The sequence below is a fragment of the Drosophila busckii genome, chromosome 2L (genome assembly GCF_011750605.1).
Source record: "Drosophila busckii strain San Diego stock center, stock number 13000-0081.31 chromosome 2L, ASM1175060v1, whole genome shotgun sequence".
Classification (NCBI taxonomy): Eukaryota; Metazoa; Arthropoda; class Insecta; order Diptera; family Drosophilidae; genus Drosophila; species Drosophila busckii.
In genome coordinates, this window is record NC_046604.1 from 6,311,983 (window position 1) to 6,329,267 (window position 17,285).

Below are 17,285 nucleotides of genomic sequence, written 5' to 3' on the forward strand. Positions count from 1 at the left end.
AAAACACCAATTACTAACTTTATGTATATGCTACAGGTTAACATATATTGTATGTGTATGCTCAAATATACTTATTACATAGTAATATATCCTGTATGTAATTTATTTACTAAATAAAAAAAACAATCAAACACAAAGAAACCTTAAACGATACACATTCATTCATAAATAAGCTAAGGAACATTTTGTACCCAGATAAGAAAACAAATTTAACGCTTAAAAACCACTGGATTAGTATTATCTATACGGTATAGTACACAGTATATATGTAATTATATATATATATGACTTATTTTATGTGATGAAGACATGTAACAATATGTGATGATGTTGCTTAGTTGTCTAGGAAACAGTTGTGGCCCTAATACGAATTGCTTGTAGCCATATTTAAAATACACGACACAATATTTGGTTAAAATAGTTGGGCTGTAACTGAATTGCGTTTGCAGCTAATAATTCATTTACAGCTTTGTTTGCTAGCTTAGCGCTATGGCAATAGCTCCTCAGCTTCATCCAAGGGCTCATCTTTAATCTTAGGCAGCATGTTCGTGTTTTGCAGCTCATAATCATTGAGAAAGATATTGCTGTCATTATGCAGCAAATGCAACGTGGGCGCTGCCTCAGGCAGCAGCTGACCCGTGGAATCAAAACAAAAGCTTTCGAAATGTTTGCTGCAAATGCGTTTCGAGTTATCCCACTTGGGTATGGCATCAATTTTCAGATTATAGCACCATTTGGCGCGCAGATTGCGCGGCTCCGGAAACTCCAGCATGGGCAGCTGCACATGCTTGACGCCACAGACAATGCAGCTCAACACATTGCTGGGTAAATGTGTGGCGCAAATATACTTGCCACGATAGCGTTGCACATCAGAGAGGTTGAGAGCCTGACACCACTGGTGCAAGAGATTCCAATCTGTGGAAATTGAGAGATTAGCATCAATTGTAGCAACTTTTTAGATGGAAATAACATACCGCTGGGAAATTTATGCAGTTGCACGACACGCTGACGACAGTCGGCCATGCAGCAACGTGCAGGGGGCAGCTCAGGTGGAGGACTTTGTGCCAGGTCACTACGCTGCTTTGGCGCTAGATTAAGCGTAGGCACGGCACTGGACATGAGACGACGCACACCAATATATTGGGCCTCAAAGTGACGACTGCAAATGAGCTTTGTATTGCGCTGCGCCGGATAGATGCGTATGTCCAGCGCTTGCTCCCATTTGCGTATGGATTGCGGATTGCTGGGCAAACGAAATAGCTTAATGCCATCGCCACGTGGCCGTCGACAATAGGGCAGACAACATTGCTTTATCTTCCAGGGCGGCAGTTGTCCAGGTGGCCAACGTGTTTCCGGTTTACAATCCAGCGAGCCGTCTGGCATAAGTGACGTCGACAACTCATCTTCGTCATCCTCCTCCATCTGCCGATCCGATCCGTCCAGCTGCAACTGCTCCTCGGAGCTGGCAGGTGATAGCTGCTGCTGCTCAAACTGTCGCTGGCATTGCTCATTGGTATGAAGCTCCTCGGGCACATTGTCGCCAAGCTCCAGCGTAGGCACAGCCCAAGGCTGCAGCTTCCGCAATCTTATGCACTGCGGCTCAAAGTGCTCGCTGCATATCATTGTCTTCCATGGACGGCGCTCATCGTATTTAATGCGCAGGTTATGCATCCAGTGCTGCTGCATTTGACGATATCTGGGGAATTTATAAAGATGAACGCCATGATGCATACGTCCACGCTGACAATGGAACAAGGAGCATTTGTCATAGCCCGACTTGATGGGATTTAAATTCGTACTGTGTTTCGCTTCTGGCGTCTCTGGCTCTTCCTCAAACAGCTGCATGTGTGGCACCAATAGATTCAAGTGCTCCGGATCGGGTAGCTCAGCTAACTCCTCCGACTCATTTAGCTGCTCCTCCTGCTGCTGCTCACCATTGCTGTTGCGCTTCTCCAAACGCTGACTAATGGCCTCAAAGTCGTTTTGAAAAAGCTGCGCTGGCGCACGAGGTCCCAAACGCAACGTTGGAACGCTGCCATGCACCAGTCGCATATTAACCATGCATAGGGAATCAAAGTGTGCACTGCAAATGCGATAACGCCAACGAAAGTCTGGATCGAAGGGCACTTGTGTATTATGCTGCCAGCGTGCGCACATCTCTGGTGAATTGGGAAACTTGTGCAGCGTCATATTCTCGCTGGTCAAATGATTGGGGCAGTTGTCAATTTGACAAAATTTGCTGGACTTACGTGGCAAGCCACGGCGGGGTAGACATAGTTCTATATTATTGTCAGCTGCTGACTTGATGGGCAGCGCTGTTGGCTCTTCGGACCCGTCATACTCCAGCTGATCGCAAAATTCATTGTCGTATATGTCGACTGGACGAGTGGGACCAAGTTTAAACGTTGGCATAGCGCCACGTCTAATGCGCGATCCCTTGAAGCAAACGGCATCAAAGTGCAAACTGCAAATGCGAAAGCGCCAAGCATGATTGGTATCCACCTGCACTTGTGAGTTATGCATCCATTTCTGCAAAGAATCAAGCTGTGTGGGGAACTTGTGCAGCTTAAGATTCTCATCCACGTCGCTAATGGTTACAGGGCAGCCACGCACGCTGCACTTACGCGATGTATAATAGTTGCCATTGCTCAACAATTGATTAGCAGCTGTTGAGGATTGCGATTCCATGCAGGCATTCTTGTATTTCAGCTGCGCTTCATTATCCATTTGCTCATAGCTTTCGCATTTTTCCACATGCCCCACTTCAAGTAGGACTTCAAGTGGTTGCATTTCCAACGGCTCTTGTGAGTTGTCTTCATCGTATTCGGGCACCTCTTGCTTGATCTCAGGCGCATGCTTATACTCCAGCTCTCCCTCTTCATCTGTGGCATGTTCCATCATTACTATAGGCTCCAGCAGCAAGCTCTCATCAAATTCTTCATCCTCATCCGGTTCAACCTTGCCATTGCGCATTTCACACTTTGCCATAAATCTCGTGCGTATGCGCTGTGGATTAGGCAACAACTGTTCCCTCTCTGGCAAATGCAGCGTGGGCACAGACCCTGGTACAAGACAACGCCACGAGTGAAAGCATTCCGGCTCAAAGTGACGACCACAAACGTATTTCGTATCGGCCGAAGTTCGCACAGCATTCGCATCCAAGCATAGATTATGACACCATTTTTGCTGCATACTCTCATTCTTTGGCATGCTGAAGTAACGTCGCTTTTCAGTCTGCTCATCAGCCTCACAACCTGGCACAATGCACTCCACCGATTGGGATAACTCCAAAGTGGGCACACCATGTTCGAACAATTGCTTTGTCTCGGGATCAAAGCAGTTTGAAGCAAAGTGCGCTTGGCAAACCTGCAGGTACAATATATAAATTATTATTTATTTCAGAGGATATTTAATGTATATATGTGTACAAAACAAAGTAGTTAGTTGCACCTTTTTAAACTCGAGAGCTTATCCGACTTTTTACCCGGTTTGCTCTTTTTTTAATTGGTTTAGTTTGACTTTGGTCAACACGTAGTTGTACATCCCTTTTTAGTTCACGTAGATGGCTTACTCGGGTACTGCTCAGCCTTTTATAATTACTTACTGCTGTCTTCTGTCGACGCAGAAGTTTTTCTCGTTCTCGTTTTCGCCTATTTCTCGATTCCAATCGAAACTTTTCACGTACAGCGAAGTCTCCCAACCTCTGTCTTTCAGCAGCACGACGTTTGGCTATATCAACGCGACGCTTTTCCCGTGCATTTGCTAATTCTTCTGGAGTGTATTGACTGGCTATCCTACGAAGTCGCTGTGCATGACGAGTTCGTACGGACAGATGGGATTTACGTCTGCCCATTTTACATTTTGTACATACGCCTCGTAAAAAACTTGTTGATATTTTTAGAGTTAGTGATGCGCATTATTCGTAGTAGCCGTTTATCGATATGTCTATTGCCTTGCTAACCAAATGTCATCCGGTGTAAAAATACTTTTTGGTTTTTGATTTTTCAAATTTATAAAAATAAGTAAACGTTATAAATAATATAACGACATAAAACTAATAAATGATTAAGGTATGTATTTGCAGTCATATCGATAAGTATATTTGTATGGATTTTTATGATTTCTATTTACTTTTGAAATGATTCTAGCAATGTGTGGAATATTAAAATATACAAAATATTAAAAATCAGTCCTGCCATTCTCAAGATATAAATGGTGTAACTAACACGAATTTGTTTTATATATATATATAGTAATTTACTATATATTTTAAAACTCACCTGAAATCCATCGCTGCTGGCCTGCATTGAACGATGTTTACAATTTGCCGCCCACTTGCGTATGGTAGGACGATCCTTGGGATAAGGATACAAACGCACTGACTCACTGCGCTGTTGGAAGCAGCTCAGCACTGAACAATAGTTCTCATAGATATACTGCAGCGCCTGCTTGTCCGCCTGACTATCAGCCATATTACCCAAGTGCTTGGCATTGGGTATAACATGCTCATCATGGCCCAGCTTCAGTGTGGGCAATGCCCAACTAGTTAGCTGCTTCTTGTTGATAGCTTCGGGCTCAAAGTGCTCGCGACAAATGTAAAGCTTTCTGGGGTCCACAAGACGTGGCTGCTGGCGCGTGTTTACAAACCATTTGAGCAACTGAGTCTCTGCGGTGGGAAAGCGAAAGAGTTGCGTTTGCTGCAAGCAGCTGGGTATGCAACAAAAGCGTTGCTTGCCACGTGGACTAGGCGTACTGCTGAGGCTGGGACTTGCGGCAAGTTCAGTGCGTATGTGTAATGGATGTGGTGGTTGTATGGGCTGCCAATTCCAGTCTGAATTGCTTAAATCGCCATTTGTCTGCGGTTCAATAAATTCCTGCTTAATCTCTGTCACTGCCAGCGGCGTCGTCTGCTCCTTTTTCACTTCCATTGCTGCTCGTGCTGCTACTGCTGCAGCTGCTGCTACTCGAGCTGCTGCTGGAGCTGCTTGTGCTGCTGCTGCAACTGCTGCGGCGTCCTGATCCAGTTCTTCCGGTTTCCTTTTGCGACAGTGTTTCAGGCTCCAAAGCCGAAAAACCGACTGCTCATCGGGTAGGCTCAAGGTTAATCCTGTACAGCTATAGGCCAGGGCTTGACCATGTCCCAACTTTAAGGTAGGCACTGCATGCTGTTTGAGTTTGCGAGTGCCCAGCACCTCCGGCTCAAAGTGGTCTACACAAACGCGTCCCACACAGTCATCAATATCTATTTGCAAATTGGCGCTCCATTTGCGCAATTGCTGTGGATCTTTGGGAAAGCCGAAGGTGCTGAGCTGATGGGTAGCGGTGCGCTCTTTGCGACAATGTTGTAAGCAACAAATGGGCGTAACATTATTGACAGCTTTAGAGCGTCGTGGGCGTGGTCGGACTGCAGCAGGCACTGCAGTCTCCACTTCCTGCTCATCGCTATGGTGCTCGGCAAACGTTTCCACCAACGCCAAGGGATCAAAATAGTCCATATCCTCATCCTCGTCAGAGGCTTTAAGCTCTCTAGCGGATGCACTTGTGGACTCTTCTTCATCCTCCTCATCATTGTCCGGCGCTTCTAACTTCACTTCTATGCCCGCCTCACACTCGCCGCCTTCGGCTTGCTTCTCCAACAACCTCTGCCTTGATAGCTTCATTATTAAACACCACATCCTCATTGTGTCCCAGCTTCAACGTCGGCACTGCACCCGTCCTCAGCTTTAGCTTGCCACGTACCTGCGGCTCAAAGTGGTCGGCACAGATACGTCCACGACACTGATCTGGGTCCAGGCGCAGATTCACGCGCCATTTCTCTAGCAAATCCTCGCTGCGTGGATAGCGATAAGTGCGCAAATCATTGTCAATGCTGCGCCGCTTGCGACAATGCGCCAGGGCACAGGTGGGCGTAAAGAATCCCGGTATATTCTTTGGATTCTCAAAAATAGGCTGCTCATCGTGTCCCAACTGCTGGGTGGGCATGGACCAGCTTCGCAGCTGTTTGCCATCGATGCAGCGGCGATTAAAATGCGCGCTGCACACGCGCGAGCTTCGATTCACATCAGACGCGTCCAAGCGCAGATTATGGCGCCACTTGCTCTGCTGTTGCTTGCCCGTGGGAAAGGGGAAGAGGCGTGCATCATGCTCCAGGCGACTGCGACCACAGCCAGGCACACAGCATTTAAGATCCAATTGCGGACGCCTCAACTGTAAGTGGCCATAAAAAAATAAATGAAATTTAATTATTTTAACTACGGTTGCTTACCTGCTGGCTGCTTCTTAGTTGCTCATCCTCCTGCTCGGACTGCTCCTCCTGCTTGATGTCGCTCAGCAAACGACGCTGACGTCCAAAGAAATTACTTTGCAACTCGACAGGATTCAGCTGGAAGAGATTATCCAACTGCTCATGGCCGAGGTTAATTGTAGGCAAGGACCCAATATTAAGTCGCGTCTTGCCAATGCAAATATCCTCGAAATGGTCATTGCAGATTTTATATTTCTCACGCTCGCGAAAGTTGAGATGCTCCAGGTTGAGGTTATGACGCCAGCGCTCAAAGAGCTGCTGATCTTTGGGAAAGCTATTCATTTGCACTTCATCGTATCTACGCGTTTTGCCGCAGCTGGGCACGCAGCATTTAAAAATGGGATCGACGTAGCGGTCCTCAGGCCTTGGATTGGTTATAAGATCCTGCGGACTAATATCATGGCCCAGCCGCAGGGTGGGAATGGCCCATTTAAAGAGATGCTTGGGTCCAACGCAGAAGGCCTCGAAGTGTTTGTGGCAAATGCGCACGCCCACGCAGTCAACAGGATTCATTTTGAGATTCTGACACCATTTCCAAAGCAAATCCTCATCGTCAGTGGGAAAGCGAAACAGTCGCACGTCAGCCGAGTGCAGCTTGGAGGCGCCACAAGCCTCCACAGCGCAAACTTCGTTGAGAAAAGATTGCGCCTCATTCGGATAAATATCCGCAGCCTGATGACCCAGCTCCAAGGTGGGTATGGCGCCCAAACTCAAGCGCTTGCCATTAAACGAATGCGTCTCAAAGTGCATGGAGCAAATGCGAAATTGATGCCGCATGGCGCCACGCGGACGCATGCGCAGATTGTGCAGCCACTTACGCAGTTGAGTCGACGCATGTGGCAGTCGGAACAGCTGCACGCCTTGGGAGCGCTGGCGGCGACAGCTCTCCACAATGCAGACGCGCTGCAGACAGAGCTTGTTGGCCTTGAGCTTGGCAGGATTCTGATAGAGTTTGTAGCCTGGCGGCTCGTTTAGATCCTGCGTAGGCACCGCCAGCGCCACTGGACACTTCTTGCTAAGCACATGCGGCTCAAAGTGAGCCGAGCAGACGCGACGTTGCGCGCTGCCCACCATTGGCACCTGCAAGTTGTGCGCCCACTTGGCCAATGTGGAACGATTGAGTTTGGGAAAGCGATAGAGTTGCACGTTATGCAACGCACGCACCTTGCGGCAATGTGGCAAGCAGCAGCGTGGCACCCAAGTGGGCTTAGTCAAGCTGCTGCCACCACCAGCACCAGCAGCAGCAGCATTTTCGGATTTGAAATGCGTGCGTCGCTTGTAGAGCATCTGCCTGTCCGGATTCTCATAGAGATTCTCTATATTGCTGGCCAGATTAAGCGTAGGTAGCGCCCAGGGACGCATGCGTTTGCCTATGCAGTGAGCCTCAAAGTGCAAATTGCAAATGCGCTGCGTGGGCAACAACGCAATGTCCATCTGCAGATTATGCGCCCACTTGGCCAGCACTGAGGAGTCCTCGGGCGGGCGATAGAGTTTAATATCATCAACGCTGGGATTACGCTTGCAGGTCTCCACACAGCACTCGCCCTGCTCGTCGCCTGTGTTGGGTGCACTGGGTCTCGCATAGAACTCGGTGACCTGCTCCGGCGTAGGCAATGGATAGGCAACATCATCATGTCCCAGCAGCAGCGTGGGCACAGCCCATTTCTCCAAGCGCTTATTACGCAAGCAGCGATCCTCAAAGTGCACCTCGCAAATGGCGTCATTGAACAATTTGATGCCATCGGGCACAGCGCGCTGCAAGTTGGCGCACCACTTGGTCAGCAGCGGCAAATTGCTGGGAAAACGATGCAAATTGGCATGATCACGATCCCGATTGCGTTTGCAAACAGCGACGCAGCAAGTCTCTCTTATGTTCAGCTTCTTAATCACATCCGGATTGCGATGTATGTTCTCATCACTGTGTCCCAGATTAAGTGTGGGCACTGCAAACGGACGCATGCAACCGCCAATGCAGTAAGGCTCGAAGTGCAGACTGCAAATGCGCATCCCTTTGTGCATTTTATCCTCTGGTATTTTGAGATTTTGACACCATTTGCGCATTTGCTCTGGTCGCCTGGGTATGGTATGGAATGTGATATGCTCACTGTTGTGGCGCTTGCTCTCGCAGCTGGGCACACAACAGACGTCCATGCTGTCGCTGACATTTAGGCTAGAGCTGGAGCCGGCGACAGAGCCCATGCCCATGTAGGCAGCGGCGTTCAGCTCGGCGTCCATATAATGCGAATGATTGCTGGTCGAGGAGCTGGTCGACGTAGCCGAGTGTCGCTGATATTTGTGATAATTTTGCTGCTGTTGCTGTTGATGTTGCTGTTGCTGCTGCAGCAAGTGTTGTTGCTGCTGCGCTGTATTGTTCTCTTGGTCATTTGCATTCTCGTCCTGTGTTATTTTCTACATATGGCGGCCAGAGCTCATTCTCGTAGACATTGAACCTATCATTGTGTCCCAAGATGCATTGTGGGCACTGCGCCTGTAAGAAGTTTAGTATTAGATCATATTAGAATTATATTTAAATATGCTTTTTACCTGGTGATAGTTTACGCAGTCCTAGCGCTTCCTTTATAAAGTGTGCGCTGCATATTTTGTGATTCTTGCCGCGATACACTTCGGGATCTAGGCGTAGATTATAGCACCAACGTCGCAGCAGCACTTCGTCTCTGGGAAAGCGATAGAGCGACATGTTAAAGTCGGAGCTGCGACTGCGTCGACAAAAGTTGAGACAACAGCGCTTCTCCTCCACATAGAGATTCTTGGGATTATCATGTATCTTGCCATATTGCGCTCCCAAATGCAGCGTGGGCACAGCCCAGGGCTTGAGACGAAACTTGCCAATGCAGCGCTCCTCAAAGTGGCGACTGCAAAAGTGACGCGGCTCCTTGGCCTGCACGGGCAGACGCGCGTTCTGACACCATTTGATGAGACTCTTGATATCCTTGGGAAAGTTATAGAACTTGAGATTACTCTCGCCGCGCTGGCTAGTGCAATGTGGCATGCTGCAACGTGCCACTTCGCCGGTGGTGAATGTATTAGTGAGCTCACGATTCTGATACAAATTGGCTACATCATCGTGTCCCAAATTGAATGTAGGCACTGCCCAATAGCATAGGGAGTAACGATTGATGCAGCGCTTGGGGAAATGCATGCTGCAAATGCGATAGTTGGCATAGCTCGAGGCCGGTATGTGAAACATTTTGAGATTGTGCAGCCATTGATGCAAATACTTTTCATCTTTCGGGAACGTAAAGAACTGTAGCGTTGGACTCGTGCTCTTGCGTACACCGCACAGCGGCACACAGCAAAGCGCATCCTCCGAGTCGTCCAGCGTGGAGGAATGCGCCTGCAGTCCACCAATGCCAGCAGACATTGAAGCATCGCTGCCATAGGCATTGTTATAGCCGCTGCTGTCATGCAGACTGTAGCTCGATTCACTTGTCGAGTTGCTATAGCTGCGCTCCAGCTTGACATTGACCTCGCTCTTGAGCGCAGGATTGAAAAGTGCAGAGCCATCTGTAGTTACATTCGGTTGACGTTGTTGCAAGAGCGTATTAAGTGCCGCCGTGGCCGGCAAGCCGACACCAGTTGCATGTTGCTTGTGCTGTTGATTTGGCACTGCAAGCAAACAAAACATTTATTATTATTTAAGCTTTATAACTAGGCAAACAAATTAATTCATTAAAAATCTAACAATACTTCTCGCAGCATTATCTTTCTGCTTCACTGACTTTAACTCACTTTCAATGGTGCCCATATGGCAATCCTGTAATTTATAGTTCGCCTGTTGCTGCTGCTGTTGATGCTGGTGTTGTAGCTGCTGTTGCTGATGCTGAGCCGGCGCATAATACTTGCCACAAAAGTAAGGCGCCGCCATACGATGCTCATGCAGCTCTATTGCCGTTTGATACCACAAACGGCAAATTGGACAATCGAAACGCTGCTGATACTTGTGCTGTGGCAAATGCGCATAAAGCTGTTCACGCGTGCCAAATGTTCCCGAGCACATCTGCAAGGCAATTCAATAACAATTAGTAATGACTATTTAACAAATGCTACATTAAACATACATTGCACACAAAGTTATTGTGCTCATGCTGCATATACTCATGTGTTTCGCACTCGGCAATGCTATCAAAGTGCTTGCCACAGTATTTGTGGCAAAAGAATTTGTCGCCGCGATGCAATTGCTTGTGCTTTAGCAGCTCATCAGTGCTGATAAAGGACATGGGGCAGATGTTGCATTTAAAATCATATTCCTGCAAGCTGCAGCTGCTTTCAGCCACATGCCGCAAATAGATTTGCTTCTTGAAAAACACCTCCTTGCAACGTTGACATATTGGAAACTGCGGATTGGCGTTGCGCTCCGCTTGCAGCTTGCGCCGCTGATAGTTGAGCGCGTGCTAAAAATATAAATCAATTAACCACAACATTGTTGTCATTGGCATTTGTTAGAGACTTACCTTTGAATTGCCATAGGCGTCCTCCTTATCGTTAAGCTCTAGCTTAGGACTCAGCATTTCATCAGCAAACTGTGGATATTTGCTAAAATCAGCAAAGGGCGTATTATCGTCTATATAGCTGGACTTGTAAGCATGTTCGTCCATGGGTTCCGCTACAAGAAAAAATAATTAATCATTTGTTTACAATTTGCAATTAAACATGTGTCGGCTTTTTGATAAACGCTTGCAATTTAAAGTACACATCATTTAAATTTAGAATTCTATTTTGGTATATGTATAATATATAGTAAGTATAATATATTTAATACATATATCATTTTATTTTATCAAAATATAGGTTATATTGTTAAAACTTGACTTTGAATTAATAAAGAACTTAATGTATAAAAAAAAACTTTTATAATTCTGCTCTTGAGCGAAAACGGAAGCGCAACACAAGCGTAAATAGAAAACATATTTCTAATTATATAAATGTTTCCTATTTTAGTTTTTAATAGATATTATGTAGTTATATTTTCTATTTTTCTTTTCGTTTCTTGCACAAATTACTATTTTAGTTTTCTCTGCCACTTTATCATAAATTCTAATTATGAAAAATCGATTTTATATTATATACACATACACACACACACACACACACACATTAAAATCATGCACACATCTGCTTGTCTCTTTTAATTATAACTTCCACATGGAAAACTCTCACCAAACAAAAAGCAATTAATTGCTTATAAAATATATAACTAAATATATATCTATGATATGTAAGTATAACAAAATTTATTTTTACTTTGCACTTTCTTAGATAAACTTTAGGGAAAATCTAACAGAAGAATGATATATTATGCGTTGCAGCAAACAATTTTATACCGTTTTTTTTATGGTTGCTATAGAGCGCAATTGTTTTGTTGTTGCTTGTTGTGTTGTGTCTTGTTTGATAAGCAGCACGCATATAGCGATAAGAACCATAGAGATAGTTTTTCTTGTTTTTCATGTCTATACACTCATAAATATATTTACATTTATGTGGATTTCTAACCCTTTTCCATAGAATCTCCTTATTATATTATCCAACAAAGTTTTCATTGTGCTGCGCTCCACCCTTTCGCCCCATTTGCTTTAATGTATACAAGAAACGCATATTATCCAATTTCGATTATATAAAAACAAAAGATGAGTTGAGAAAATAGGGTTATAGCTGGGTTGTAAGCATCTTTCTACGCGCGTACAGAACAGACATGCAATAGATACATACAATGGCCACACGATGTGAGATATACGTTTGAAATATAAGTACGTACGTAGATATAGAGAGAATATACTCGAAAAAAGCGACCGACCGAACAAACGAACGCAACAACCTCAACAAAACTCAACTCAAACTTAATAAAACAAATTTGTGCGAGAGCGGGGCAGAGCGGGCGTCATGTTTTTTATTGATTCGATGGCACCGACGGAAGCAAAGTTACGGCAGGCTACTTATGCTATAGGGAAAATGGCTCTATACTCAAGTAAATTTAATTGCATGGCGCTCTCTTGCTCTCACGCGCGCACTCTGCCTTGGACTTGTGTGAGCTTGTGTGGGTGTCTGAAGTAGGGATATCAATATCCTTTAAAGCTCAATACTCACATTTTATTATCATGTCGCTTTGAGCATCGAGTGTAAGACGATTTACTGGAGCTGGCGGTGGTGCCATTGGATTCTGGAAATGTTGTTGTTGTTGTTGCTGCTGCTGTTGTTGTTGTTGTTGTTGTTCCAAGGGTTCGCTTTTTATATAAGGATAGGAGCTATGCATTAGATTGTGCGACATATACGAGCGTTGATTGAGATGATGTTGTTGTTGCTGCTGCTGATGTTGATGATGCTGATGTTGTTGTTGTTGTTGGTACTGCAGAAGTTGGTTGTGTGCGTAGGCAACCGTATTGGTCTCAAGGTTATAGCCACCCACTCCCACCCCCATGCCAGACGTTGCAGGACTCCCATAATAGCCAGCGCCGTATGCATTCATAATACTGCCATTGTTGTTGTTATTGGTTTTACAGTGCGCCGCAAAAGCAGCAGGCGCATGTTGGGGTGGGTAGGAAGCAACATGTGAGTACCAACTGCTGCTGTGTTGCTGCAATTGTTGTTGCGCTTGCTGCTGCTGCTGTTGATAGTAGTGATGTTGCTGCTGCTGTTGCTGCTGATGTTGCAGCAGATCCGGCGTATTACTGTGTTGAGCCATTACGAGAGAGTAGCAGACGGGCTGGTTTATGCGCGTTTACTTTTTATTATATTTTGACAAATTTTTTTGCGTATTTGTTGTTGTTGTTCTTTATGGCTCTCGCGCTCGCTTACTCTCTCGCTTATTAGCACGCTCTGTCTTTTTCATTTGGCGTCGTCTTTTACTATATACCAGTTTTTCAGAGTTCTGCCCTCCTCACTAGTTGTGCATGTATGCGTATATATGTATGCATCGAAATGTCATTATTTTTATATTCATTGCGCTCTTAAGTGTCGTTCGCACTGCAGCACATTTCAGATGAACAACGTTGCCGCACATGCTCTAACACTGTGTATTAATTGAAATTTCTTGCACGGCATATATTTTTACATTATTTTCTTTTTGCAAGTTTTAGCGCGACCGCGGACACAGACACAACAAACTCTTCCGCGCTTTTGTGTGTGTTTCCAATTGGGAAGCTTGCTCAACACTAAATTATATTACTTAACACTAAATATTAAATGAGAATCGCACAGAGAGAGCGGGTGCAAAATAGCGAGTGCGCTTCTGGCGCACCACCCAGTGGGAATTTGCATGCATTTTAATTATCGTATTTAAATATAAAAATTATTAATGGAACTGCTTGTAAGCTTCAATTTTTTTGGTAACCTTCTATTGTTATACAAAATAAATTTTAAACGCATAAATAAGATGCGAATTGTTAAGAGCTTTTCTAGTGTTGAACAATGCCAACTGAGCGCACTTTTCAAAAAAATAACTACGATTAGGCTTGCTTTTAAAAACATTATTATTATATACAAAAAACAATAGAAATAAATATAAGCCTATGTTATTTTTGGCCCTCTAACACCCACACGTTGCTTCAGTTGATGCTTTATCAGCTCCGTGTCAGCCAGTTGATGCTCTGCAGCCAATTCATCCAGTGTTTGACGCAGCTGTTTTTTTACATGCGTTACACGCACTGAATTCTTCGCCGAAATGGGCAGTATATGTTCAAACTTCAATACACGACTGGGGCGTACTTCCTCTGGGCAATGCTCCAGCCCACTTTCTAGATTAGTTATGCTAGGTTTCAGCTTAGAAAGTAAGTCCTGTGCGCCTTCCTTGTCCATTTTATTAAGCAGCAAAACGCAGGGTTTTTCCAGCAGCGTAGGATCATATAGCTCTAGCTCCTTATTGAGCGCGTAGATGTTCGCTAAACAATCTCGATGTGGATGCTGTGGACTTAGTTGGAAACCAAAGATATCCACCATAAAGAGAAGCAAGCGTGTGCGTTCTATATGCTTAAGAAACTTGTGTCCCATTCCAAAGTTCGCGTGGGCGCCTTCTATAAGACCGGGCAGATCAGCAACGGTAATTGAACGTAGATCGCTGTACTCTATAGTGCCAATCTGTGGACGTATGGTGGTGACTAAATTCAATAAAACAAATGTAAAGCTGAGCAACTTATAAACATGACTTGTACTTACAGGGATATGCTGCAATCTTTGGCTTAGCATTAGATATGGCCTTAAGAAATGTGCTCTTGCCGGCATTGGGGAATCCAACCAGGCCCACATCGGCTATTAGCTTCAAATCCAGATTTACTGTGCGGTGTGCGCCAGGGCGTCCAATGAAATTATTTCCCGTGCAGCCACCTGTACCACCGCCAGCTACTATACACTTGGCATCCGGTTCATTCAAATCGGCCAACAGTTTCTGCTGTTCATCATAAATCTGCACGCCCACTGGCACCTCAATGCGCTGATCGACGCCGCGTTGTCCAAATATGCTCACTTTGCTGCTGTCCTCGCCGTTGGAGGCGACTACACGTTTGTCTTTCATATTTTGGGCTAATTTGCGTAATGTAAGGCCTTCTTTTGCCACAAAGTAGACGCAGCCACCTTGACCTCCTACGCCACCATATTTGGGTAAGCCATTCCCGCCATGACCACCACGCACTGTTAGACGCAATGTGTCTAAAAAGCTGGGACGAAAATGTGCACGTGCTGGCTGTAAAATTGATTGTTAATAATTATTAATTAGAGCTTTTTACTAATACGTACTGATTTGGTCGATTTTAATAAATATTTAAATAGCTGCACCATTGCAAAGCTAAATTTAATTAATAACTTTTAATCTTAGGAATTGTTATGCATTTCTATTACAAACAAAACGTGTAGTGTGACCATACTTCGCAAAGAAACGATAATTTAGCATCAGCTGATTTCTATCGAGCAGCACTCATGCCTTATCAAAGTATACCTATAGTGCGCACTCTCTCGCACACATTATCAGTGTTCTAAACACGTGTGGCATTTGTTTATATTCTTCAAAAAGCGAAATGGAGCCGGGTATTTGTTATATTAAACCAGAGTAAGTTATATTTGTATTAAATTAAAAAGCTTTTAAGTATGTTTTTCAATTAAACAGATATTTGTTGACCGAGAGCAATGTCAACAATGACAAGCCGCCGCCACAATCTGACGAAACAAACAAGAGAAAGCATGAGGACGATGACGATGCTGCAAAGCAAGACAATAAGCGCGGTGGTAAAAAGGAACGCAAGCGTGGTCAAAATAAGGCATGGTCAATAGCAAAGTTTAAGACTTAGCTACAAGTTTAACCTATTAATATCCACAGAACCGTCCTGTATTTAAGGATGAACGCTACTCGCATCTTTGTCACTCCTTACTGCAAGGACCTGGTGGTGACCCTTGCGCTTTGCCCAATTGCAAATATGTGCATGATTTAGAAGGCTTTCTGGTAGCCAAAGGTGAAGATTTGGGCAAAGAGTGCTATGTCTACAAGACAAAGGGCTATTGTAGCCGCGGCGTCACCTGTCGCTTTGCCAAGGCACACACAGATGCAGAGGGTAGAAATCTTAAGGCGCCACACTATGATGAGCAGGCGTCAACAACATGCAATGGCATAAGTGTAGGTAAGTGTTGAACTTCTATTTAAGTTAAAAACACAGCTAACTTGCAATCTTCTAGAGCTGCAAGTGCGTCTACGCAAGCACGACTATGACTTCACCAGAAGCAAAGAGCTTATAAAGCAAGCGGAGCGCATACGCGATGAGCGCAAGCAGCGTGAAGAGCAAGAAAAGGGAACGCCAGCCGAAACACCCACAGGCTGTGCTGTGGATGATTCGCCGGTAGGTAGAGATGCTGAGCGCAAGCCCGCTGTAGATTTTCGCGAAAAACTTGTGCTTTCACCATTGACCACTGTGGGCAACTTGCCCTTTCGTCGTATTTGCAAAGAGTTTGGCGCTGATATAACTTGTGGTGAGATGGCCTGTGCTGTGCCGCTGCTCAAGGGTCTGACGCAAGAGTGGGCGCTAACCAAGCGCCACGAAAGCGAAGATATCTTTGGTGTGCAGCTGTGTGGCAACAATCCCAATGTATTATCGCAGGCAGCGCAGCTGATGCATGAGAAAGCGAAGGTTGACTACATCGATCTGAATATAGGCTGTCCCATAGATCTGATCTATCAGCAGGGCGGCGGCAGCGCATTGATGCGACGCACCAACATACTGGAGCTTACAGTACGCAGCTGTTCAGCTTTGTCAGAGTCGCTGCCATTTACAGTAAAAATGCGCACAGGCGTCTACGCAGACAAGAGCGTGGCGCATGAGCTGCTGCCGCTGGTGGAGGAGTGGGGCGCCTCCGCTGTAACGCTGCATGGACGCAGCCGTGAGCAGCGCTATTCCAAGCAGGCCAATTGGGCTTATATTGAAGAGTGTGCAGCGCAGGCCAAGCACATGCCTGTTATTGGCAATGGCGATATACTCAGCTATGAGGATTATGTAGAGCGTCGTGCCTGGGCGCCGCATGTGAGCTCTGTAATGATTGGACGCGGTGCGCTGATAAAGCCCTGGATCTTCCAGGAGATCAAGCAAAAGCAGGCCTGGCAGCCCACATCAACGCAACGCTTTGAGCTGTTGCAGCGCTACTGCAACTATGGACTGGAACACTGGGGCGCTGATACTAAAGGTGTGGAGTCTACACGTCGCTTTCTGCTGGAATGGCAATCGTTTCTTTATAGATATATACCCGAGGAACTGCAACAATCACCGCCGCAAAAGATTAATGCAAGACCGCAAAAGTATCGTGGACGTGATGAAATGGAAACGCTTATGGGCTCTGCTAGCGCCAATGACTGGGTGAAGCTCAGTGAAATGCTGCTGGGACCAGTGCCTGAGGGATTTAGCTTTGTGCCCAAGCATAAAGCAAATGCTTACTAATTTGTTATGAACTTTAAGATTGTTGTTGATAAGTAAACACTTTAATCTAAACAAATTTG

The 17,285-nt window shown here is 45.4% G+C and overlaps 3 protein-coding genes across 3 annotated transcripts; 1 reads left to right on the top strand and 2 right to left on the bottom strand.

The window, feature by feature from the left end:
- Window positions 1-2: 2 nt before the first annotated feature.
- Window positions 3-13,347, bottom strand: LOC108607916. The gene is given in 12 exon segments (XM_033295008.1): window positions 3-915; window positions 975-3,366; window positions 4,281-5,609; window positions 5,641-6,207; window positions 6,266-8,677; window positions 8,718-8,771; window positions 8,773-8,792; window positions 8,849-9,931; window positions 10,055-10,322; window positions 10,384-10,716; window positions 10,777-10,928; window positions 12,407-13,347. Coding segments are annotated over 12 exon segments (9,633 nt in total). The 5' UTR covers window positions 13,002-13,347; the 3' UTR covers window positions 3-487.
- Window positions 13,348-13,825: 478 nt separating this feature from the next.
- LOC108602592 (GTP-binding protein 10 homolog) lies at window positions 13,826-15,088 on the bottom strand. Its single transcript, XM_017990732.2, has 3 exons — window positions 15,047-15,088; window positions 14,471-14,993; window positions 13,826-14,412 (listed from the first exon to the last, which is right to left on the bottom strand). The coding sequence occupies exons 1-3, from the start codon at window positions 15,086-15,088 to the stop codon at window positions 13,826-13,828; spliced, it is 1,152 nt and encodes a 383-aa protein (XP_017846221.1).
- Window positions 15,089-15,265: 177 nt separating this feature from the next.
- Window positions 15,266-17,275, top strand: LOC108601464 (tRNA-dihydrouridine(47) synthase [NAD(P)(+)]-like). Its single transcript, XM_017989366.2, has 4 exons — window positions 15,266-15,356; window positions 15,414-15,564; window positions 15,624-15,921; window positions 15,977-17,275. Exons 1-4 carry the CDS (start codon window positions 15,325-15,327, stop codon window positions 17,224-17,226), a joined length of 1,731 nt encoding a protein of 576 aa, XP_017844855.2. The 5' UTR covers window positions 15,266-15,324; the 3' UTR covers window positions 17,227-17,275.
- The last annotated feature ends 10 nt before the right edge of the window (window positions 17,276-17,285 follow it).